At 42.5% G+C, this 27,072-nt stretch overlaps 1 protein-coding gene and 1 long non-coding RNA gene across 3 annotated transcripts in view; both read left to right on the top strand.

The window, feature by feature from the left end:
- KBTBD12 (kelch repeat and BTB domain containing 12) overlaps positions 1 to 27,072 on the top strand; it is a 52,149-nt gene that overhangs the window by 22,096 nt on the left and 2,981 nt on the right. Inside the window, exon 5 of one of the 2 annotated variants that reach the window (XM_080996919.1) lies at positions 12,313 to 12,510. In XM_080996919.1, the coding sequence (XP_080853045.1) occupies positions 12,313 to 12,510 (198 nt within the window). Of the gene's footprint in view, positions 1 to 3,630; positions 4,679 to 12,312; positions 12,511 to 27,072 lie in introns of those variants that run through there. The other variant, XM_080996920.1, reaches the window with a different exon arrangement.
- On the top strand, positions 21,686 to 24,467 carry LOC308472268. The gene is made up of 2 exons (XR_013983391.1): positions 21,686 to 22,967; positions 24,230 to 24,467. It is a non-coding gene; the product is annotated as an uncharacterized lncRNA (long non-coding RNA).

Genomic DNA, 27,072 nt, shown 5'->3' with positions numbered 1-27,072 from the left:
ATTGGGTGGTATTAAGTAAGTTTTACTCAGAGTAACCCCATTGAAATTCGTGGACCTAACTTGGGGCTCATCCACACTTTTGTTCCCCTGGTAAAACCCACTGTTTATTGCTGAATCAGAGCAAATGGCAATCAAGTTTTCTGCGGATTGCCGCTTGTTTTGATTTGTTACTTAAGAGTGGGTTTTCCAGGGGAAAGCAGAGGGGCAAAGACAAAACCGCTTGGATTTCTGCCTATAAAGCACAGGCCAAGCGGAAGTGTGGACGAGCCCTGAGTCTAAGACATAGCTGAATATCACCCATAGTGAAATATTTCAGATATTCAGGCGGCATACACACCATTCATTTAAAAACAATGGCTCCCCCCAATGAATCATGAAAACTGTAGTTTGTTCAGAATGCTGGGAATTGTAGCTCTGCGGAAGGTCAACTACAGTTCCCAGGACTTTGGGGGGAAAGTTGTGCACTTCAAATGTATGGTGGGTACCTAGGAATCCTTTTTCTGACCTAAAAGCTTTCCAGTTGCATGGAGATTTTGGTGCAGAAGCTATCCCCTGCACACATTCTCCAGGCGGCAGAGCTGCAAGAGAAACTGCGTTCTTGAGCTACAATTCCCAGAGTTCCTGGGAGGAGGAATGGACTGTTAAGCCACTCTAGGAATTGCAGCTCTGTGAAGGGAATGTGGGAGTCTCTAAACAACGCTCAGCGCTCTTAACAAGCTACAGTTCCCAGGATTCTTTGGGGAAAGCCATGACTGTTTAAAGTGCTGTGATACTACTTTAAATCATGCAAAAGTCAGCAACAAATCACATGTTCCAGTAGAAGATGGGGGCGTTTCTGATCACTGTTGATCCATAGGTCTAATGCACTATCAAAATAGGTAGATGTGGGAAAGGAACTGCACTACTAGCTCAAAAACAACAGCAGCCCTTTGATGACATACTTTCTTATTTTGGGGACTGTCCTGTTTTTACTGTCACTCCTGGGAGACGCACCAGGAAATGTCATGGGCAGAGCATATCCACACAGGTGTGTACTGTGTGCCTCTGTTTCTTCCGGCACTTTTGCTGAAGACACGCACATGATTGCTCAGATTCTAACATTACTTCATCCCTATCTACAATGCTCAGTGTGAGACACTTCTTTCATTATTTCCTGTTTACCTGCAGCATTTTTTAACTGCAGTTTGCCATGCATAAATTCAACATAAAATCGAAAATGTAAATCATCATAAAACAGTCAGTTAAAATAATAGAAAGAGCATTCCACAGAAGAAGGTGACTGCATGCCATCACTCTCCCCACAAAAGGCCTGGAGAAAGAGGTGTGCCTGCACCCGTAGATGAAAAACCAACTATGTTGGTGCAAGATTCACCTCAGACAAGGGGCCACCACAGCAAAGACCCTCTCTCACGCACCACTGCCCTTGAACTTGGCAGTATTGCACTGGAACAATTGCATTCCACTGTTCCCTGCCTTGGATTCTGCACAACAGCACTCTGAACAGCCCTAAGAATCACAACCAAACAATATTGTGTTTTCCCAGCTTCAAAATATTGCATGTTATGTGCTGCTGCTGGTGGGAATACTAATTCAGATAACAGCAACATTCCTTTGAGGAAATACATTTGGATCTGCCACAATAAATTGTTATCAACTGATTGCCTAGGGAAACCCTTATTTGTGTAAACTCAAAAATCCTTATTTGCATAAACACAACTCAAGAGAAACATCAACACGGAGAAAAGGAACATTGAAAAATTAATAATAATCTTGATGCACAGCTACTAAGTGGGACTCTTCCCTTTTTTAATTTATAATGATACCACCATCTCATTAAAAAATCAGGTCAGTGCAGACCCTCCAAGTGTCCCTATTTTCCAGGGATATCCCTGATTTAGAGAAGCAGTCCCGGTTTCTGATTTGATCCTGAAATATCCTGCTTTTCCTTTGGACGTCCCTATTTTCATTGGCGAAATGTTGGAGGGTATGGAATTATCTGACTCCCAAGCTTTCTGAAGGCAATCCTATGTAGGGATTTTTTTTAAAAAAAAAAGTTTCATGTTTTACTATGTTTTTACATATGTTGGAAGCCGCCCAGAGTGGCTGGGGCAACCCAATAAGATATGTGGGGCATAAATAGTAAAATTATCATTATGGAATGGGATGTCCCTGTTTTCATCGGAGAAATGTTGGAGGGGATGGCAGTGTACAACAAAATGTATACAATAAAGCACTGTTAAAATAAATCACTGGCTAATCGAAAGAGTTTTAAGCAGCTACTTAAATAGGTCTGTTGGCATAACAAGGTCTTCAAGAGATGCCTGAAAGTCAAAGGTGAGGATGCCTGGCGAATCTCAGCTGGAAGAATGTCCCACAGCATGGGACCAGCGACACTAAAGGCCCAACTTCTAGTTGAAGCCAGTTGGGCCTCTCTAACACATAGGACACCTAGGCACGCTTCTCCAGATGATCATAACTAGTCACAATCATATATCTTTTGGTGTTGCCCTTCAGCACCAGCAAAGCAGGGAGGGCTTTTGGGCTGGAGAGAGCCCTACAGTCAGCACAGCTGCCCTTCATTGCAGGCAGAAAACAGGTTCCCTCCAAAATCAACAAGGAGCCTTGTGCCACCTTAAAGACTAGCACATTTCATTCCAGCATAGATCTTCAAGTCTGTGAAAGCTTGTGCTACAATAAAAAAAATATGTGTTAGTCTTTAAGGTACCACATGACACTTGGTTGATTTTGCTGCAACAGACAAGCATGGCTACCCCTCTGGAAAAAATGCTCCATCCAGGGTTCTTTGTTATAGTGCAGTGATGATCATATCTCTTATTAGGATTTAGGCTGGAGTTGTTGGCTTCCATAGCAACAGAACGAAACCTAAAGGGAACAAAAGCTTGCCTTGGTCTTTTCCTGGAGCATTCACCTGTTTTATCTGCTGGTTCTAGAAGTCTTTGAGAAGCTTCAAGCTATCACTTAGGAATGCACAGAAAACTGTAGTGAGGCCTAGGAATTGGATTCATTTAAAAGAACCTTACAAGGGCACTCACCGCTTACTGTACATTTGTGAAGCCATTGAAAACATTGATGTGGTCTGGTTTCTCTGCCCCATCCCAATTATTTTATATCTGTCAGGCATATAACCGGGGAGAGGAAATGTGCCTGGAATGAAACTACAATTTGAGTCCTCTGTTGTGGTATATCTGGGTCACACAGGAAACAAGCAGGTATTCTGGAATCAGAAGGCCTTTCCCATAGGAGCATACCCATAAGGCAAATGCAAGTTGAGCGCCAAACTATTCATCAGGGTGTCTTTAAATTTATTTATTTTGAACTGCATTCCCCCCCCCCCCCCGAAAAAAAATATTTTCCAAGCCCTCAACATAATTGAAATTGGTTTCTTTCCAAGTAGTTACCATCATTTTCTGATGAGGAGGTGTCCCTCCCTGGGCTTACGCACGCAGCAGTACATAATGATTTTGAATGCCCCGTCAAAGCTGGCTTTTTACTATTAAGAGAACTGCACACATTCTGTTCCAGTTCAACATAAATGCCCTGCTTTGTTTCAGAACTGCAGTGCTGCAAAATTATTATCTTTTGATTGCAATTTTCATTTTGAAATAACAGTGACAGAGGGAGTACCTGCAATGAGGGATCTTTTGAAAATGCTGTTTGGAGTAAATGAAGGAAAGAACCTTGAGAATAGTTCCCTTGACTTTTAACTCACAGCCCTGACTGCACATCAGAACATTTTGTGAAGATGCTCCCAGGTTGTCACTATTTTAAGGTGGGATTCACTCACATCCGAGCAAATGAAGGCCACACAATTCAAGCTGATTTAAAGCTCTTGCAAAACAAACTTTCTCCAAAAGATCAGACTTCTTGCAGTAAGTCTACTCACCTCTCTTGGTGCGGCGGTGTTGCTGGACAGAAGAAGCTTCACTGGGGCCCCGACGGTGGAATTCAAACGGTAGTGCCCTTCCTGATAGGTGGAGGAGGCATATACCCCCGCTGCCTATCAGGAGCTGGAGCCTGCACCCTGCATTGGCTAATGGGAATGCAGGCTGCGACATGGGCTGTGCCAGGGGGCGGAGCCAATGGAGCCGATGGTGGGCTTCCCTCGGATCCGCCCCCTGCCCATATAAGCAGCCCACACCTGGGGCACAGCCTGTTTGTTCCTGTGCCAGGTTTCCCCCCATCCCACCCACCCACGGTTTACGCTGATAGGCAATGACTTTGCTGTGGCTACAGTGGTCGCTGTTCTTTACAGGGCCAGGTAGGAATTTCCCCACTGGGCTAATTGGCACTGACCTGGTGGTTTTGCCTACCTCATAGCAATTTGTAACAACTGGTTGAGCACTGGGGCAATCCCTTGTTTTGGGCGGAGGGGAGGTTGCAGTCCCCGCTTGCCCCTCCAAACGCAGGGGTATCCCGTTAAAGGGATCCGGGGGGAGTGTTCATGTCCACGTGCCCAGAGGGGCAGGGCCAAAGGCACTCCCCCAGATGGCGGTCCCTGCAGGGGTCACCCTATTTGATGAAAGTCTTAGAAACCCCCGCCTGGATTGACGATGCGTCACTTCTGGCAGGCGGGCTGGAAGTATTTAGATTGCCCCATGCCCAAGCCAAACCTCTTTCATCTGTATTAAATAAAGTTGTGGCCTGTTTTGACCCAAAACCCCAGTCTGATTGGTCTCTTATTTATATGGGTTGGAGTATGGGAAGACCGATGCCTTGACCTGCAAGGAAAGTGGTGGGGAAATGGACTGCAAAGTGTTGGATAATACTTGCTTGATGCAATGTTGGGCTTGTCCACAACAGAGCTTACTGTGGGTTCGTGGCCCTTTGTAAGCTCATGAGGAATGTGCCCTGAGGACAGGAAGTGGGAAGGCAGCAAACAGGTGGAAAAAATGGACACAACAACATTCTGGAATTGAAAATGGCCACCACGTTATTGATTACAGATGTAGGTAGGCATTGGCTTATGCATTGGGTATGTAGCCTGACTCAGCCTCCTGCCTGAAGTTGTTGATATGGGTTGTGCATGGGTTGCCTCAAGATGCAGATCAACTAAGCTGGCCCCACCCCCAGCCACCATTGGATGTTCTATGGCCCGTCCACTCCCTATTTGGGCTTCAGGTCAGAATCTCCCACCCAGACCCCTTCATTGGGATACACAGAGATATTGCAAGGGGATAATGCACCATCTCACACACCCATTCTGGGAATAGACCAAGGATTCAAGGCAATGTCTTATCCACCACATGAGCCAGCCTCCACTTTGCTGGCTTGCCACCAAACCCACCTACAACTCAACCAACTCCACAGGCCCCAGTACACATCTAGCAACCAACTCGCATTGTCGGCAGGTGATAAGTGCACGCCATCCAGATGATACAAGTCCTTCTTGACAAATGCAATGCCTGGGGGCCGTATGACTCTACCACCCAGGCGCTCCACACTGCTTTGTTCACCTTCCACAGGCCATGATTGATATGTGCAGGCTCCCTTGAGCCACGCCATTGCTGTTGTTGCCGGAAATGCCCTTGGTCTGCCCCATGCCAATCTCCCTCAGAGTTGCAGCCTCATCACAGCCATGTTGCCGCATCAAGATCTGCCGCCGACTGTGCTGCTGACACTCTGTGCAACTGGCCAAAATACTACAGTGGCGAACCCTTGTAAATTCAGGTTTACATGCCACAAAAAAATAATCCAATAAGCTGGGGGGGGGGGAGGCTTTCCACTTGTCCTGTGCTTTCCAGGCACAGGTCTGAGTGGTTTTCTGTTTGCCCCACTGCTTTCCTGGAGAAAACACACTCTTTATCGCTGAATTGGAGCAAACGTTAATCCGCGGGAAACCCGACTGACGTTTGCTCCAATTCAGCGCCATAGGGCAGGTTTCCTCCGGGGGTGAGGATCTGCAGGAAAGTGAAAGTGTGGATGAGCCCTCAGTTAACCTGTCTGTAAAAGGGGAACAAAGCTGACAAAGTATTGCCAGTTACTGTGACAACAGGATTACTGTGAAGACATGAGTTCAGAACTGCGAATGACGCTGCACCTATCAATCCGTGCCATCGTAAGGACAATAATACAAATTGAGTCGGGATACCGACAAGGAGGAACAGAATGCCCGGCAGGCTGTTCCTCCTCCCCCAAACAGCTTCATCCTAGTGAGGGACTGAGAGATGCTTTTAAAATGTGAATTTAATTACCAAGGTTATGCCCAGCTAAAGAGGATGTGAGGGGCTTAGTCTGAAGCGTACATGGAAATGGCCAAAGCCAGCTGTAAGAAAGATGCTGTTAAGGAGCTTTTCTTCTTTATCTGCCTAATTTACCAGCTGACCAGACAAGGGCACTATTTAAATCAGAGAGGTGGCATGTACTTGCCACTCTGAGACTACGAACAAAAGGCAAGGCATTAAAAAAGCTTGTTCCTCAAAGCCATTTGTATTTATTTATTTATTATATCCACCACCACCGCTTTCTTCCTTCAGGGAGCATGGGATGGTTCTTTTACCTGCCTTTCTGATTTTATCCTCACAACTGGAATGGAGCAAGCAGGATGCATTGCTCTGGTGACCAAGAAAAGGCAGAAGGCCTGGCTCCTAGTATTTATAACAGCTCCTGGCCTTGTACACCTCTGTTTCTTTTGATGCTCAAAAGAGGACTCTGAGGTTGAAGCAGCCTGTGACAGCTCACCAGCCAAATCCCCTGTTGCTTAAGGTTTTCCAAGACCAAGCAAAGCAAATGAGCAAGTCACTTCTACTAAAGATGTTTGGAAACCGTATCTTCAAAATTGTACATTTTGCTACTTCAAGCCCCACATATTTAGATTTCATGAATGTGTAAGGTGGTGGTTTTTTAAATTGCCCATCTTATTCTGAAAGCATCCAAAGAGCCTCAAAATTCCGTGCACATTAATAAAGTTCTTAGATGCAGTTACAAAAGCAGGGCATGTTAAGAAGCCCAGTGGGCAGAGAAGTTCCCAATTGTTGTTGGGTACAATTTCAATATGCTTCAGCAAGCAAATATGCATAAACAAATAGGTACTTTACCTCATAAGCAGATATCACTGGAAACTGTGACAAGAGATATTGCAGCCTGGAGCTATAAATGGAAAAACTTGTATCTGCTCTAACTGGCTTTGAATCAAGTCCTAAGACCACCATATGGTGCTGAACCACTTAATTATATAATGAACCTGTTTAAATGGGAAATCTCCAAATGATTATACTGCAAGCAGAAAAAAAGACTGTGTATGTCATAGGGAAATCCTTCATTTTATTGCCTCCTGAAGTGAATCCTCATTTTCTCCAGTAAGTGAAGAAGCAGTAACTCAGTAGAGTTTAGATAATTTGCTCACCAAATCTTCAACACAACAAATTCTTTCACTATTTAGGGTTGATACAGAAAGCATCTGTTTTCTTCTCACCCAAAATGTGGGTTCTAATGCAGGAACAGATTTGAGAGCCTGTTGAAAATCTGGCCCTCCTGTGGCAATCTGAGAACACAGCTGTCGTTTTATGTTTAAAACTGGTCACTCCACCTTTCCTAAATAATAATCCTTTGGCGTGGAAATAGAATCAATGCACATTATATGGTGCTCCATTCAGCAGTGTGGATGCAGAAGTTTATGGGTCATGCTAGCACATTCATCTCTGCAATTTAACAGTTACAGATTGCCCACCTAGAACTGCTCGGTGGGGGTGGGGGAGATTGTAAGCAGCCCTACTGAAGCCAACAGGACTGCTCCAGAATAAATTCAATTGTGTATTCCATGAAGGTCATTCTTATTGTGTGCTAGCATTGCCGAGATTTTGAGAAGAGGGCTATGCTGAATGTCCTGCTGGCATCTCTCTCCTCCCACCCGCAAAACAAGTGCTGAAACAGAGTTGAAATAAGTGTGTCGCGTGTGAGCAATCTAACTGTTGAAGGATAAGAAAATACATGTTCTGTATATGATGCCTTACCTCCTGCTGGGTCAAAATTGAGGAGGACATCTTTGGAATCAGCCATGGACATTCGGAAAGAGTGGACCTCTAAAGGTTTGAATGGATCTGTTTCTGTGCTTGTGAGATGTGCCAAGCACCTAGGAGAATCTGAATGCACTGTGGGACACTTTGCTCTGAACCACAGCAACACTGATGCTCCAGAGTGTACTGTTAGCAGCATACAGATGGAGGATGCCTCTGGGATGCTGCAAATCTGTCCTAGCCAATCAACGCTGAGCTCAGACCTCTCAATTTACTGGTAATTGGTAGAGTTTCTTTTGTTCAACAGGAGAATTATAATAAGCATGCTTATTAGGGCTTGGCAAATTGTTGTAGCGGTGACATAAAATTATATTGTTATGTAGGCGTTTGTGTGGTGTTTTCAAAGCATATATCTTTCACTCTGGCAGGCAATTCATTCTTATGATACCTGAGAATGGAGAATCATTTGTTCTGTGCCTCCATCATATCACTTTTGTCAGGGGCGGGGCCCATAGCTCAACAGCAGAGCGATACATACAAGAGGCCACAGTGGCAGAGCTTGCACACAGAGGGCAACAGGTTCATTTCCTGGCATCTCCAGTTAAAATAATGCCAGGTATTAGAGTTAGGAAAGACCACTGCCTGAAAGCCAAACTAGATGAGATATAACAACATAAGAAAGGGCTTGGTGGATCAGACCAAAGGCCTATCTAGTTGAGTGTTCTGGCCAATCAGCAGCCCACAAGCAAGACGTGAGCACAATAGGCATGGGGGTTAACTGTTTGTTCCCCACTGCAGTCTGATTCACGGACAGGGGGAGCATAAATATTCTGCTAACCCAGAAATATTACCTTAGGTTAAGTACTTTGCTTTAGGATGAGAACAAAAATCGTGCTCTGGCAGCGCAGCAGCAGCAGGAGGCCCCATTAGCTAAAGTGGTGCTTCAGGTTAAGAACCGTTTCAGGTTAAGTACGGACCTCCGGAACGAATTAAGTACTTAACCTACCACTGTAGTTGCATTGGAAGGAAAGCTCCCATTTGCAATCTAGCTGGAATGAGTGCATTCTTACGCTCCCTGAGCACTTTAGGCTGTGTGGATTCAAGTAGCAAACCATGTGAAGGAAGAGACTATCAAACTTCAAGGTTATTTATGCCTCCACATGTGCAGGGCAATCCTGTGGATATTTATTGGAAGTAAGCCCCATTATATTCAGTGGAACTTACTCCCAGGCAATTCTGCAGAGGATTGATCCCAACTCATACGATTAGTTAAAAGTTTTGCTGTTGACTTTTGTGGGGAAAATATTTATTCCAACGTAAGTACGTGCACATTTGCAGTGCTCAGCTAGCAATATAATTTATTGTGCATTCCTTATTGGGTAATATGCTAGCATCTTTTAAACATGGCCTCCATCCAAAGGCTGAAAATAGTTACACATTCAGATACAGATTTCCTCCGCCCAATCATCCAAGGCCAAATAGTGCTTTAATACCAGACTCGTCACTCAGCCAGATACCCCTCATTTAAAATTAATGTGCTTTTGTGCAAACATCCACTTTCAGATATGTTAACATTTCATTCTGTGTTAAGTAAACACTGCATGCCTCTTGGTACATGAAGTGAGTTTTTAGCCCCAACAGCAAATACATGCAAGCTTTGATGGCTTATGTACCACATTCAGAAGCCTGTGCGTGCTTCAGCAAGCTGACCCATTCTCTTCAACAGAACTAGCAGTTATAAGCATGATTTCCTTTAAGCCCACTGAGCTCTCTCATCCATTGGTTTGAATGTGAGGAGTTCCATGTGTGCATCAGAGCTCTGATCCTACAAAGAAATACTGGCCCCAGAATGTGTGCTTGTGATCATAGGTATGGCAGGTCACCCCCATCTATTTAATGCAAGATCCTGCAGAGAGGTACATGGCTCTGCTTCTGAGGACATTCAGAAACCTCTGAGCCATTCCTAGAACCTTGACCTACACAAGTCACAGAACTTCACAGATGAAGGAAAACTTCCCATTATGGTTTTAAAGCAGGGAAGGAGTGGTAGAAAAGCACCTGTGATCTAAATACGGAGGAAGCAATGCAGCATGCAACTAACGGTGTGTTCACATGACCGTGCAGTGAATCCCTCATCTCACCCTGTGCATTTCCAGGTCTTTGCTCCTAGCTGTTCACATCAGCACAACTTCATTAGTGTCAGATTCATTTCTATTTATGTACATACCAGGGGCACCGAGGGGACAGTTATGTCTTTACCCTATGTAAAGGTTTTCATACCTTAGCTAGAGATGAATTGGAAATGGCTTAAGGACTTGAATCAGTGTGAAGCTTGTTTAAAATAATAATGCATCGAACAGTAGTACTTTACAACATAACAGAGGATATATAAAACATTTTGGATAATGTTTTGTGAACACAGAATAAAAACCCAGCCCTGGGAACACACTGAGGGATGAATTATTTTGATTATTTAATTTCTATACTGCTTAATATATTAAAATATTTCTAAAATTGAAGCAACAACAGACAACTTGAAGCAAATATTACACAATTACGTATTAAAATATATTTATGCAAAGTTACTTATATATATATATATAAATCAATATCAATTCATTTTCCTTCTGACGTACCCTCCCTCTCAGCCTCTGAGTTCTCACCCAGGGACCAAGCAAACTTTTAGCTCACCCACCAAAGTCTCACAATAGAAGTTCCTGGAAACAGGGGACATCACCCTAGTCTCTCACTCTAGACTTGCTTTTCATGCTCAGGCCCAAGGTGGACAGGACTTCCTCAGGTTGTATCCTACTCAGCTGGACTCCCCACACCCAGTTCCGGGTACAGCAAATTTGTTGAATTTCCCAGGGGGTCCAGAGGATAGGGGAAAGGGTTCCACTCCATTTACATCTCTTTCTCCACCCTCTGTCCTCTCCTCCTTCTCCATTGCACAGTAAACAGGAGAGTGAACACAGCCTAAGTTGTGTTGGCTTCAATCGGACTAAAAATGCTTAACTTTTGAGCATCTTGCCCATTATGACTGATGCACCATTTGAGCTGGCTGTTTATAACTTGAGCACAACCACTGCAGCCACATCCTAGTAAAATATATTGGCCTGTTCAAAATGTACTTCTTGCCACATCTGGCTTTGATAAAGAGTTGTGGGAATTCTCTTTCAAAGAGGCAGTGAATTCATGTTTTGTTTAATTAAGAGGTATCTGAATAGGGGCATTTCCACCTGATCCATTTGTGTGTGTGCTCGCACAGAAAGTCTGCATTTCTTTCTTATCTGTTGCACACAGTCCACATTCTTCCTTCAGGGGTCAGTTCACTTCTGCTGTGGGGATATCATATTTTCCCAGCACTCAAACTAAAATATTTTGTACCTTGGAAAACGAGACGCTTCTCCCCAGATACTACATTCCTTGCTTTGGTTGCGGAAATGAGGAATGTGGTTCTGCCAGTACAATAGACAAATTTATTATTCTGTGTGTGTGTGTGTGTTTCCCTTAATGATGGTGTGTCCAGCCATAATTTTGAAAAAGGAAGGAGCAAAGAGCAGCAAGGTATACCACACCACCTTGTGACCATTTCTTTATTCATTCATATATTCACTTGTCCATCCTTAATTCTTTAGAAGGTGTGTGCAGTTCTTTGCCTCTCTTGCTATGGAATGCACATCCAGCCTGGTTTTTTTAAGGGGTGAGCAACAGTTTAAGTTTCTCCAGCACACCGAAACCATTTAGTCCTCTCTTCTCCTATTTATATGCACATAGGACAGAATAAGGAACCTGGAGTCCTCCAGGTGTTGATGGACAATTTTTAAAATAATATTTTTGACATACAAGTTTTCCAATATACCGGACTTGCACAAAACAACAGATTAAAAAAGTGTGTGTGTGTGTGTGTGTGTCTGTGTGCTACTCTCAGCCATATCAGAAGCCACAAAGGAGAACCTCACCAAGCAAGTAAGGGGTGTGTTCATAGAAGACACTCAGCAAAATGTCACCATACACATGCTAAAAACACACACATACCATACAATGCAGTACATCCACAGTTGGGTAACATGCAATTTTATATTGGATTCCCGTCCCCGCCCCTCATTATCCATAGATCAGGAAAATATGAATTAAATGTATGGGGAGTGTACGCTACGACTTGGATGAGGATAATGTTGTGTGGATGACGTATAAGACATATCATATCAATCAAATCAACTTTAAACAGCCTTGCGTACACAGCTGCTATGAAGAGCCATTAGTGGCAATGCATTCCTCCATGTTTTCTGTTATCATTAATGTATGTCTCTGTCTGTTTGTCTTTCTCTGTCTACAGGTGGGATTGGCTGTCTTGGTCGAGACAGAGGACAGTCACGGCAATGTCTTGATGCAGTGGAGATCTATAACCCTGAAAGGAATTTTTGGAGAGATGGTCCTCCCATGCCCTATCCTCTTCTCTCCTTGAGAACTAACTCTACCTCTGCTGGTGCCGTGGAACGGAAGCTCTATGTCTGTGGGGGATTTCGCGGAGCAGGTACTGGTTAAATCCAAAGAGAATGTGGCTGTTTTTGTAATATGCATTAGGGGCCACCAAGGCATCTGAATACAGATTCCATCATCCTAAGAGATACAAGTTGCATCCTGACCAGCTTTTATAATCCCTTCATTCTTCTGATACATGAATAAACTGAGCACCATGTCGCCTGTTCCCTTGGAACCAAACCTGAAGGGTGTTTTTATTTCCCCAAGCTTTTCAACCCTCTGTATGTTGCCCATGTCCTGGCTGGTGTTTGTTTTTCATGCTGCTGACTACTTTTATAAAGTTGGTACAGCAGGAGAATTTTAATCTCAGGTTCATAGTTTCGACCCCCCCCCCCCCCAATCTGGGCAAAAGATTCCTGCATTGCAGGAGGTTGAACTAGATGATCCATGGGGTCCCTTCCAACTCTACAATTCATATATTCAAACACACACACACACACACACAAATCTAGGCAGAAAAAATGAGAATGTTGGTATAACAGAGTTCCCAGCAATATCTGTGGTTCAGCTTTCTCCTAGTGCCTCTTAAATGAGACCCCACCCTGTAGTTTATATTATTTCACCTGATGTGGCCTTGAGAACATGGCTCCGCAGCCATCCATCATGTATGTAAGGCTGGCCCTAGTATTAGGCAGGGTAAGCCTTATACAGCTGATTTTGGGTTTCATGAAAGGGCAGCCGATTGATAATATGGGCTGTATCCAATTAAGCAAGAACTTCCTCTACTTGTTTACCTGCTGAATGTGACAAAAACCCAGAATTGAATTTTTTTTGGGGGGGATGCACAGGGAGATGTGTGTTCTATACAGCTTTACTGGAGTAGTGGGTGCCATTTGCTGCTCTCATCCCAGGCCTGTGTAGTGAGCATTGGTGTGTTTACACCAGAATGTTGAAAAAATCTAAATGCTTGCCTGCCCTTCAGCTTCTATATGTGGATCTTCACAGCTGTCGAAACTAAAAACAGCAATGCCCTTGGACAGACTTCCCCTCTAGTGTGCAATGTGTACTGTTCCCTATCCTTGATACCGCGCACGACTGCTTTCTTTGTTTTCATATATTCATGGAGCTTACAGGAGAATAAGCTCTAAGGAAGCACAGAACAGGATTATCTTATTATTACTATTAAAGTCCCGAGAGAGATTTCATGTTCCCAAATAGTGAGAATAATACTGTCCCACTTGTGTAAAATCTGGTCCCTGTCTCACAAGGCCAGCCTCACTCGCACACACCAGCACGCTAAGCATGGATTTTTCATTGTCATAGTAGCAGCTGTTGAACCAATCGGCATCCTTCGCTTCCTAACTCATCAGCATACTTGGATACGGTTCGTTAAAAATATTTTGTCAGGCGGCTTCAGGCATGCAGTCTTCTCATACTGTGGCTGTTCGGTTTTCTTTCTCTGCCCACCCCCCGGCTGCCAAATACACCTAGGTCTTAAGTACATCAAACATGTATTCCCACCTGACACAGCTGCTGTTGCCACAGTTCCTTTCACAAGGAAAACGCCGGCAGACAGATACATTATCTAGCACTAATGAATGTCAAGTCAGGTTAATTACTTCCCAGATTCTCTGCTTAGGAACACCACAAAACATGCATCCATCTTTTATGTGACAGTAGTTCCAGCTGGGCTAGGTTTGAGTTGTTATCTCACTTCATTTTAAAGCTATGTGTTCTGGATTCTATTCAAAACTAACCCTTCTTCCCACTGCCATTCTTTAAATTTTTTTAAAAAATAAAATAAAAATGACAGACATATTCATGCGTTCTCAAGAGGCCTGGAACTGTATAGCCCAGAACACTGGTGATGATGGTAATAATACATCACTGCATTTCTGTGGTAAATCTTGTGGGGCCCTCCAGGCATTCTTTTTATTGTGCATTCAGGATGATTTGTGCTCATGGTGGTATCTGTCAGATGGCACCAAAGCTTTAAAGGCAGTGAAATGCTACTCGTGTGGACGTCTAGGCCACGTGAAGAGGGAATATAGACATCCCAATGCCAAGGCAACAGAGCAGCGCAGCGAAAGCTCAACGCGTGTCAACAATCCTACTGTTAAGGATTGGAAAGCTCTGAAATGCATAGCACACTATTTGAAAGGCACTGTGCACTACAGACTGAGATTTAACAATCAGAAGTCTGGCGGTCTTGAGATATTTGCTGATGCGAGTTTTGGAAGTGACACTATAGACAGGAAAAGCATGTCTGGAGTTTGCTACATGTACAACCAGGGTCTATTTGATTGGTCGTACAAGAAGCCAACAACAATAAGCTTATGTTCTTGTGAAGCTGAACTGAATGCACTGTCTTATTCACTCGTGGATTGTGAATGGTTGTTACAATTGTGTAAAGACATGAGAATTCCTGTAAAGTGTCCAATCCAGGTTTATCAGGATAACAAAGCATGTTTGGCTTTGCTGACTTCTGAAGGTTGTAAGCAAAGCACGAAGCACTTGCAATTGAAGCTGCAACATGCTGGAGAATGTTTTCAGAAAGGACTCATAATGGTGTCCTACACACCAGGTAATGAAATTCCTGCTGATTTATTGTCCAAGGTTGTTTCGAAGGATTAACACTGTACCTATGTACAGAAACTGGGTTTGTACTGAGATTGTACTGACACACTGCCCAGTGGTGTTCACAGAAAGGGGGAGGATGTTAGTTTCTGTTTGCCACTGTGCAGTGCTTTAGAGTCACAAGACTCTGTTTACATTCCAGAGACATTCCAGGCTGTTGGAAGTCTCACGGGAGACGGATGTGACGTTACTGGTTTCCTGTTCCTTTGTTTTTCAGTTGCTCTCTGCTCTCACAGAGAGAGGATGATTTCTTTTCTGTCTAGCTAGAAAATAAAGCATAGCGATGTAGCCATAAATCTCATCACTTCCGCCTACTGCTTTGATTCTCTGCGTAATGGGAACGTGCCTGGAGGCCTCATCAAAGGCTCAGGTCGTTAATCACGTCAGAGGGGGATTCCGGAAGATGAGCTTTATCAGCTCGGTCGAACGCAGGTTCCGACAGTATCAAGGTAGTTACGCACGATGCTGGTTTCCCTCACAACAGTTTTGGGGTATACCTACTGTTTTGTTTCCAGTCAGAGCATGTCCCATAGTTTCCTCCTAAGTTGTGTCACTTTGTGGAAAACAAGTATTCAAAGTGTGTGTGTGTCTTTTCTCCCACTTTCGCTGTGCTATAGTGCAAGAGTACCTTGACAGAGGGCAACCATGCGGTGACATTGAGGGAGCATTGCAGAACAACTAATGTTGTATGGACAGTTCAGTATAATTGCACAATTATTTCATCAATAAAACACCAGAGTGAAGGGGCCCTGGGTGTTTTGCACTTGTGACAGTGCAGCCTATAGCACTGACTGGCTGAGCTGGTGTGTAGCACTTAACAGTTTGCAATCCAGCTTCTGTGACCTTAGCCAGGACGTAGTTAAATGTCACACGGAAAAGTTTGGATGGGCTCAAAATCTCACAAAGGAGCAAGTTAAGGATTATGAAGAGATCCTGTGACATAGGACAGGGATTAACAGATTTGTGGGTTCTAGTTCATTATTTTTAAATGAAATCTCAAGTTCTGCCACCTGGAGCTGGGTGCAAAAGATATACACATGCTAAGAATGAAAGGACTCTGAACCCAGCAATTGTGTGTACTGTTGTGTGTGTCTGCAGGTGGATTTCACATACTGATTTGCCCTAACCTGCCTATTCTTTGTGGGCTTCTATTCATCTTTTATTTCCATTCAGATCTGAAAAACAAAAAGCTGAAACTTAGTAGGTGAACAAATTCTGAGTACTGATGGCATGCATCAAGTAAATGAAGCAATTAGATTCAGCATGACTAACTGACTTATCATCATACAGTTTCTGAATAAGGCCTTTTGTACGTCAGAACTGCCATGATAAACACCCTGTCAAAAATGCCATCATGATGGGATTTGGAGCCCTATCCTGATCTAGAGAAAGGCAGGACTGGCACTGGAAGGAAAAAGGGAGATGTTTTCCACAGAAAAGTTTGCCACGACGAAAGAAAGGCTAATGACAAACCTCAAATCTCATCATCACGAAAAACTGACTTTGCACACTGAACTGCTCAAGTTACTTGCTTTGGAGAGTTCTTGGAATAGTCCCTTTCCCCCTGTTATTTAGATATGGGATAGCTTTCCTCCACCCCTATGCCCTTAAAGAGATGGCAAAATGTAGCCCAAAGTTGGAGGTTGGGGGAACAGCATGTAAAAAAGATCCTGAACTAGTGCTGGAGGTTCCCAAATGCATGAACTCACAAAACTCAGTATGTGTTTGTACTGCAAAGTGAACAAAATGTGACCACAGCCCCTGACAGCTGCTTTCAAGACTGTGCATTTATCTGAAATGTCTGTAAAATAATTATTTATATTACAATATAAATATTACAATTTGAGAATCCCAAGTGGTGCTCAGGCCAGTGGATGTCAATGCTAGCCGCAGATCATCACACAGCTACAGGCCCTCAAGTCTCATTCTTTTCAAAGTTTGCATAAACAGTGAGCTGGGCTGAAGAGGCAGCTATGGCGTCCATTTGACACTGAGATGGAGTCTGTTCAGAGAACTGTTGAGACTGCAGGCAGCTATGATTTTTCGTGCTTGATTTGCTGCTTAATATTGGCTCATCCTTGCTATTAGTAATTGCTGTCTTCCCATTATTCTATACGACTGAAGCATTAAGAGAGCTCATTATAAGTAGCTTGAAAACTCTGCTTGAAATCCCTTTTCCAACCTGCTCTGACATCAGCCAGGAATCTACACTCTTTCTTCCATTAAAGCAGTAAAACAGTTATTTGCTTATTAACTGTGCTGATTCTGCTAATATGCATCTAATGATAACATTAAGGCAGGGAGGAATCAATCTTTTTGTTCTGGTGATTCTGCCCGCTCAGCTCCTTTCCACCTCTACCTCTCCAATTATATCCTAGTGTCGCAAATAGTGATGTCCTCCAGTTGTCAGCAATATTAAATCCAGCAGTGGGAGGTTCAGCAAGGCTGTTTTGCGTTAGAATCTCTATGTCAATTACAGTTTATAGCTTTGCTTGCCCCAAGAGGCTATTGTCTTTAAATGAACACTCAGGAATATGAGGTGGACAAGAGCTGCCTTGTGTTTTCCACGTGGGTTGACTGCTAAGCCACTGGTCGTATATTACTGATTTCAAGAGAGTTGCTGCAGACTGGTAGCACAATGCTTCTATTACGGCTCTTTCATTCTCAAGCTAAACCTCCAGGCCTCCAGGGGCTGACAGCTGTGGCCTGTGTTTGCCTGACACAATTGTCACATTTAGTATGCTTCACTAAAGGAAAGGGCAAGCACCAACTTCAGATGACTTAAGGTGGTGGTGGTGAACTGGTGCTTCACTTGCAGAGGTAGCAGCAGCCAGAGGCCATCAGTGGAGAAGGTGAGCTGTTCACCTGGCCCTCCTCCACAGCTGCTAAATTTCCCCTGCCTCATGAGGAAGCCAGCCTTTTTGCACCTTTAGCCAGCAGAAAGGGTGTTGTTCCTTGTGGGGAGTTGCTTTGGGGTGGGAGTAAGCAAGAGCAAGGGTTTCGAGGCCCAATTCAAAGGGCTGGTTTTGACCTTAAAGCCTTAAATGACTCAGGACCACAACCCCTCAAGGATGGCCTCTCCCCATATGAACCAACCTGGACCCTGTGAGCATTCTCTGAGGGCCTTCTTTGTGCGCTTCTTCCATGAGAGGTCTAGAGGGCGGCAACACAAGAACGGGCCTTTTCTGCAGTGGCTCCCCATTTTGTGGCATGTTCTCCCTAGGGAGACTTGACTGGCTCCTTCATTACATATCTTTAGGTGCCAGGCAAAGACATTTCTCTATAACCAGGGCTGATTAAATATTCTACAGCCTTTTAAATGTATGGAAGGGGGGTCATTGGTTTGTTTTTGTTTCATTAGTTATTTTGTGTTCTCATTTTGTTTGTTTTTTGTGTTGTGAGCTGTTCCATGATCTTCAGGTGAAGGGCAATATACAAATGTAATAAATAATAAATAGTAATAAATAATATTATAAGTAATATTTACAAAATCTTCTCTTTTATGTTCTTTTGTAACAGAATGCCTACCATTTGCTCCCAAATGGAAATATAAAGAGATGGCCGTAAGCAATGGGGTTAAAACCTGCCTCTTGCCCTTGGTGTTGTGTGGTCTGACTTCCACTAAGAGGAGACCCATGGGTCCCCGCAATGTGTCGTCCCCCCACTTACCCAGCTTATTGGCAGATATTTTGTTAGTCTGAAATGATTGTGCATTAAGCAATCAATTTTATTCTATGCTATTCCGTCAATATGGCCCTTGATGTGGTTTAAAATAACAAGTCAGCAATATCAGCATTATAAAAACAATTATAGAGAAACAGTATGAGAAAGAAAAACATCAGCAATATCGGAGCTGCAACAACACATTGTTTACACAGATGACTCAACTTAAAAACTAGATGGGAAAGTGAGTTTTTGCTATAGGCCTAAATTGGGTGGGCTTTGCAGGCTTCAACTGGACAGTGAATGGTTTGAGTGCCACCACTGAAAAGGTCCTGTCTCTGGTGGGAAACAACTCCAACTCTGATGGCAGTAGTACCCAAAGCAAAGTCTTTCCATTTGATTTATACTCATAGAGTTGGGAAAGGGAGGACACTCCCCAAAACCAGTTGTCACAGGATTGGAGTTACATAATCCGCATGGCTAGCTCCAAACCAAGAATGTGCTGCAGTGTACATGACTCCCAAGCCAGAGTAATATGGTGCTATTGGGGCTGCAGACATGCCTTCTTTGCATGTGGGACACACAGGTCTAGGTTGCCTCCAGAGACTGTCACTATTTTGTGAGAGGGATTCAACTGCATACTGGAAATGTAGGTTTACACAACAAAAGTGGATTAAAGGCTCTGATGCAACAAATCAACTTAAAAAACACACATTTTGCAGTTAGAAAAGTGATGGGGAAATGCACTAAAAAGTCTGGAATCATGATCAGCTGATGGGACGATGTATAACCTCCCTGCAAACAAATCAGAACAAATGCTCAGCAAAGAGCAGATATTGTATAACTTTCACTCAGGCTTTGTGCAAGTAAATTGGGATGAACACTCAATAAACAGTTCATTTGGAGAAGTCCCTAAACCACACACTCCTACCACACAAGGCCTTGCAACCCCTGCCAACATTTTGGTTCTATGATGCATGCTAGAATCCCCATTATCTCATGAATCCCCATTGCCACTTCTAAGCTATTCAGTTTTTCAGTCTGTCGGACAGGCACATTTGCCCAATATTTTTACCAGGCACAAGAGGCTGTAACACAGAACTCTTTAAAACAAAATTATTGGAGATGTTATATAAAAAAGTAGACAGAAAAGGTCTGGGAATTCCAAATCTAGTTTGGTACTGTCAAGCGATAAAATTAGCTTTAATAAAGGACTGGTTTTCTCCAGATAATATCATAGAAGTAGAGTCATTACTTGGAAAAAAGAGATTTTCGAAATATGCTGTGGTATGACGATGACAATTGGGAAGGCATAATTGTCAAAGTTAAAGCAACGGTATGCCCAGGACTTTCCCCATTAACTTCATTTTATTATAATGAATTCATAAACCCTGATTCTGGTCTAATAGGAGTTTTTAAAGATTGGTAAATCACAGGGTTTACCAATTGGTAAATCACAGGGTTTAGGGCAGGGGTACCTTTACCTTTTAAATCACAGGGTTAGATGTTATTAATGTATTATTGACTGGACAAATTATTGCCTATGAGAAAATCACAAAAATAATGGGAGGAGCAAGACACCCAGCGTTTCAGTTCTTTCAGATTAGGGGAGCAATAACTTTTATACTTACAAAATATGGAACACTAATAAAATAAAGTAAACATGAAAGGGGCCATAGGTAAATTCTACTATATGATTTGAGATACAGAACAAACAGTAATTTTATGAGAAAATGAGAAAGGATGTTAGATCTGAAATAAGAACAGGTGAATGGAAATGGTTATGGAGTCATATTCTATGTAGGCTGGTATCAGCAGATTTAAGGGGAAATAATTTCAAAATCCTGTATCAGTAGTATGTTACACCATACAAGCTGAATTTAATATATCAAACAGGACTGGATAATTGTTGGAGATGTGGGGTAAGAAGAGCAGATTTTATGGATATATTTTGATAGTGCCTTATCATCCAGGTTTTTTTTTGGAATATAGTTATAATACCATCATAGAAATGGGTGATCATTATACACTTCTTGAGCCTAAAATAGTGCTTTTAAGGTTTTGTGGAAGTGACAGTCCATTTATTAACAGCTTTAAAAATAATGCAAGCAAAGAACTGGGAAAACAGCAATGTACCATCCTTATTAGATTGGACTGAGAAAATATGATCTCCTGTAACAATGATCAAATTAACTTGCTTTAACAGAACACATATAAATCAGCCAGATAGATTTATGGGAAAATGGGCAATGTTCTTTCTGTTTTTGAATAGTAAATATCAAGACAATGCATAACCATATGATGCTTTTAATCTACTGCAATCATATAAACATTACTCATTATTATTTCTGTGTTGTACAATAAGACAAGCATATGGGAGAGAGCGGTAGGACGGAAGAGAAAGCACTAGAAAGTGCTAGCATAGTATCTTTTTGGAATTAATAACATCAGTTTCAACAGCACCCCCAACTGATGCTCTCAGGACGCAAGAGGAAATTTGATGACTTCTGCAGCTCAAAGAGTACCATGTGATTGTAGAAGTCCGCTCACCTATCAGGAGCCAGATCCTGGCTTGCATCCTGGTTTGGCGAATGGGGATGCAGGCTTGGACATGGGCTGTGCCAGGGGGCGGAGCTGACGGCTTCCCTTGGGTCCACTCCCTGGCCATTTAAACAGCCCTCACCTGGGGGCCTAACTGCCTTAACAAGAGAAAGAAAGCAACACTCACACATATAGTGCTTCTTTTGCCTCTTCTGTAGCAGTGTTCAGGCAATCCCACATCAAGAGCAACAGGAAGGAATTCCTACTATAGAACCGGCCCTGATTTAGAACCAGTAGCTTGGCAACTGTACAAAGAGAACTTAGAGGATGGATCATAAGGAGAATAACCTGTTAAGGGTAGGAATTATTTCTGACTGTGGCCATAGACTGATGCATGGAATGGTAAAATTAACTGGTCTGGATTTCAAGCATCTGATAAAAATTAAGAAAACTTGTCTGGATAGCAGGGTACTGCTGAGGAGGTAGCCTTGCAGTGTCGAGTACCAAAAAAATGTCAAGGATAAGGATGCTAGGTTCAGGAAGGGGCGGAGATTTTGCACTCTCTCTTCTACATAGCTGCAAAAGCAGCTGAACTCTCTCTTAATGTATATCTGGTGGGTCAAATTACCAAGAGCAGCAGTTCACAATGGTTTCATCCCCTCTGATAGACCCACCTCTGCTTCTGAGAAGGGAGAGGGAAATATTTGGGTCGTGCAAGGCTAGAAGGAGTGGTAGTGCTGGGGGAAAGTGATAGGATCTTGAGGACCCATTAAGGAAAAGAGAGGGTGTGGCTGGGACAGAGCAGATGAGGTGAGAAGGGTAGAAGAACAGCAGGGAGACATAATCATAGAATTGTAAAGTTGGAAGTAACCCTGGGGGTCTTTTAGTCCAACCCCCTGCAATGCAGGAATCTCAACTAGATAACATAGATAATGAACAATAATAGCAGTATGGGAGACTGGGGACTTGCTATTGCAGTTCTTGACCACATAAAGACTTAGAAATTTCAGTTACTCAGGAACTAGATCTTATTTCCAGACTATGCAACAGCCTTCCTGTTCGACACTGTTCAGATCATTTATCCTCTTTTCTCCTTTTGTCAACATCTGTTTCTGTGGGTTATAGCATTCATGAAAGTAACTTACCCGGAATTATTAGACTTGGGTTACATCCACAAAATACATTTAAGGCACTGGAGGAAGCCTGAGAACTTTAGTTTGTTAAGGGTTCTGACCTCACCATGCTACAATTTGCAAATTACGGTCCCTGGGATGGTGTAGACATGTACATATACGTACTTTTGACAACCAAACTCTTTTGATTTGATTCCTTTTCATAGTTCAAGGGACAGGAGGCAACCATCCAGCATAAAATAAAATAAGATTCAACCCTTCCATTTTTTTTTTTTAAAAGTCATGTGCTTTAGATGCCAACTTCCTATTTTTTGCTGTTCTTGCATGGAAGAACATTAAAAAGTACATGACAACTCAAATATTGAATTGCAGACACTTTCCTGCAATTCAATATCTATCTATCTAGATAGATAGATATGAATGAAGTTGGAGTTTCATCTTCAAAATTGCCTTTCCTGAAAAATGCAACTTTCCCATAAAAAGGGAGAGAAAGAAAGTACAGTAGCAGCAGCAATCGATATGTAGTACCATAGCGGTAAGTATAAACTCTAACCACATATGGAATGCAATTTTCAAAGAACAGAGAAGTAGATTAAATATTTATCCAGCATACCCTAAAGCAATCTGTAAGCTTCCCCGTGCAGTGGCCAGTCTTGAGTGAAGGAGGCCGAGTCAGCCTGTCATACAGCTGTAACAGCAAAACCCAGCCTGGTTATGTCTGAGTGGCAAAATGCATTCGTACTTGGAAATGGAAGTTTATGAGCCTCCAAGTAGTGCTTCTTCCCTTGCAGAGCATCTGCAAGAATGTTGCAGAGCATAGTATGGCTAGGAATATTAAGCAAGTATGTTTCCTAATAAAAAACAAATAAAAGTAAGCTAGTGGCACTTATCCTGGACAGAGGTGCAAACATGAAAGTTTTAAAGCCTTACCTGGTCTTTAAAAATAATAATTCACTGCTAAATTTGTTACTTGAAAGATACATCAAGGATACTATCCATAATGTAAAAAAAAAGAAAAGAACAAAGCTATACATAAAAATATAAACTGAAACCACCTTGCCAAGCTCACAACAAACCCAATAGTCTGTGTGGGTTTGCATGGTCCTGTACTTTATTGCACCAATAGCTAATAAACACATTCAATTTGTTCACAAAGAGATCATCAGTTTATCTTCCCTCTCTGTCTCACTTTAGTTTAATGATATGTACAATATCTCATACTTGAAATATCTATTCCTCCAGTGTTGCTAAGTTCATTTTTCCCAGTTATAAAAGATGATCAGTTTAAGAACTGTCAATAATTGTTGAACTAATTCCCTATATTCCAATGGTGTTTGATCCTTTATCAGTGCAAATAAAATAAAGGATCAATTAGTAGTACTGTACATATCTTGTTATCACTTCAATCTCCTTTACCATGTCAGACCAAAATTTCACAACCTTAAAGTAAGCTCAAAATATAACATTCCAGATTAGCTGCCTTATGCCTCCAACATAAATTACTTGCCATACTGTACTATGGACACAACTGGCTAATAATGGTGTTAAATGCCAGCATCAGATGAATTTAAGGCTTGACCTAATTGTACAATAAGTGACATTTTGCCAAATCTCCAATGATCCATTGAGATTTCACCTAGTTTGTCAAAACAAGACAAGTACATTCACTTTTGGTAGCTGGTTCCATGACAAGCACAGATAAATGCCTGTGGAATTCTGACTGGTTAATGACACCTTCCTTTCTCTCCTTCCTATTTGCCATTAAATGCATTTTTTAAAAAATGTTTTAATCTTTAGACCATAAGGAGTCCTCATCAGCAAGAATCCTCATCTGATCTATGTAAACATAGACACCCAGCGATGCTGCTTCCTTTTCTCCTAGCACTGCTTCCACAATTTCAATGATCTATTCCTTTTTCAAAAAAATCAATGTTTTTACAGCTGTTCACTCCCCTCTTCAGCACATAAGCTTGCATCTCCTGTTCCTGCAGACCTATGTGAATTTTGTGAGCAATGAAAAGCTAGAGAAATGAAATGTACAGTATGTGACTTTATCGGTTTCACTTCTTAGGATTGCAGTTACTGTATGCAAAGTGATAAAGGACTACTGTATTTATTTAACTTGTTTTCTATCTTCCCCATCTCAAAAGTTTCAGGACATGCAACTACACAAAAATAAAATCCATAAGTACAATATTTATTAAAACACAGAATACAAATATCATAATAAACAATTACCCCATGCCAAAGAAATCACTGTGCCCGTTATTCCAATGGCATAATTTCATCACCCATAAATAAGGGATAATGAGCACCCCTGAAAAGCAGCAAAATAGCCTCTCCTCTTGTTCCACTTTTATAGTCCTCAAGAAAGGGCAAGATTATAATGGCGATACAGTGGTACCTCAGGTTAAGTACTTAATTCGTTTCGGAGGTCCGTACTTAACCTGAAACTGTTCTTAACCTGAAGCACCACTTTAGCTAATGGGGCCTCCTGCTACTGCCATGCCGCCAGAGCACGATTTCTGTTCTCATCCTGAAGCAAAGTTCTTAACCTGAAGCACTATTTCTGGGTTAGCGGAGTCTGTAACCTGAAGCGTATGTAACCTGAAGCATATGTAACCTGAGGTACCACTGTATTACAAATGAAGAGAAAGCCCCAGTCAGAGTCCAGTAAATGATTTCCTGTGTTAACAGTGAAGAAATTTGCTGGAAATTCAGTGGGAATGCAACAAACAGACATTTGGGAGGATGTGCATTGGAATTGGCTATGACTCCCTGCTGAGGGTGAACAGTGGCAAACCCAAGTTTGTTGCTGTACAATGTGTGAAATTGCTCAAAGAGTTATAATCCACTACCCCAATGGCTGTACCAAGCCAGGCTAGACCTAGAAATTCCTCAGAGCAGAGAATGAAAAAGATGAGCAAATCCTATCCACACATTTTAGCTACAGCAAAAGTTCAGCTGAAAATTTCTAACTGGTATTGGGGAGGGAGGTAGCTTTAAAAGAACTTCTCATTAATACCAAAGCAGTTGGCTTTTTGTAATAGGTGTCAAAAAGCCCAGCTTTTGTGCTAGAAAATAAATGGCTCTTCCGTTCACCTATAAAAGAAGAGGGGGGAAAGAACTCTGAAGCAAAATTCTCTCTTGCTTGGTGGCTCTTTTGTTACGGTACGATTGCTCAGCCATGGTTAAAAGCTGCTCTTTATAAAAACTGGCTTTAACAGAGTTGCTTGAATCTAACTGCTCTTGCCAAATCCATCAGTTTTTCCAAACAGGCAAAGTACAAGAGAGGCACTGAAAGTTGTCTCCAGCCTGCGAAGGAGATGGCTGCTTAACACTCATGCCCATGGAAACCACAAAACTCAGTTTCCAGAAGCCTGGAGGGCATTTTCTTACACAATGCATTTGAGAATGTCTGACATGTCTTTGTGTGTCACATGTGAAGGCTACTAATTTGGGGAAGAATTTGGAAAGGATGTTGAATGTTCACTGCAGCCAATAAAGGTTTAGTAATTGCATTCCGAGTTAAGTTTAAAGAGGCAGGTCTCATCCTTATAAGTAAAAGTACCCTCGGTTTTATCCACAACAACAAAACAATGTAAGATAACCAGGATCAGAATGGCATACTTAGGATAGCATACATACCTTTTAATGCAGATCTAATCATTGCTGAATCTACTTGCAAGCCAACATCCACTCTAATTAGTTTGTTCACTTCTGCGTGATTTGCAGCTGCCTGCCGAAGTTACTCATTTTAGTTTCTCTTTTTTCCATGACCACGCCAAACATTGGGAAACCATCCCACATTCCTTGCAATGTGTTTTCTGCAGGGTTATGCCGTTTCACACACCAAAAGATTCCAGCCATAGCAAATTACAGTGGTGCCTCGCAAGACGAAATGAATCCGTTCCGCGAGTCTCTTCGTCTTGCGGTTTTTTCGTCTTGCGAAGCACGGCTATTAGCGGCTTAGCGGCTTAGCAGCTTTTAACGGCTTAGCGGCTATTAACGGCTTAGCGGCTTAGCAGCTTTAAGAAAAAGGAAACAAACTCGCAAGAACTCGCAAGACGTTTCGTCTTGCAAAGCAAGCCCATAGGGAAATTCGTCTTGCGGAACGACTCAAAAAACGCAAAACCCTTTCGTCTAGCGAGTTTTTCATCTTGCGAGGCATTCGTCTTGCGGGGCACCACTGTAGTGCTCGAGATGTGAATGCAGGGCCCAGAGCCAGGAGTCATAAGAGCATAAAGATCCCTGCTAAACCAGACCAAAGGCCCATCTAGCCCAACCTCCTGTTCTCACAGTGGCCCAGCAGATGCCAATGAGAAGCTGGTATTTAGAGTCCTTTCTTACTGGGGGCTCCTATCCTAACATATCTTAGAGTACTCCATTGTAGCCACTGGGAAATGTAAAACAAGTCATTTACTTGCAGTGAAATAAATATAGAACTAGGTTTAAGTTATGTGCGAGTAATATTAGATTATTTGGCATGCAAGCTTTTTATTTGTGGGTGAGGTCCCCACCATCCCTTGAATTGGGGGGTTGGGGACAGGGCCCAAATAACTATTAACTCTGTCCAAGCAGCCAAAACAAATTGGATTGTTTGCACACTAGCCCTTTTTTCAATAACTGCTATCCTTTCT

This window comes from Podarcis pityusensis, assembly GCF_964106645.2.
Source record: "Podarcis pityusensis genome assembly, chromosome: 2".
Classification (NCBI taxonomy): Eukaryota; Metazoa; Chordata; class Lepidosauria; order Squamata; family Lacertidae; genus Podarcis; species Podarcis pityusensis.
This window is presented reverse-complemented; position numbering and strand designations above follow the sequence as displayed.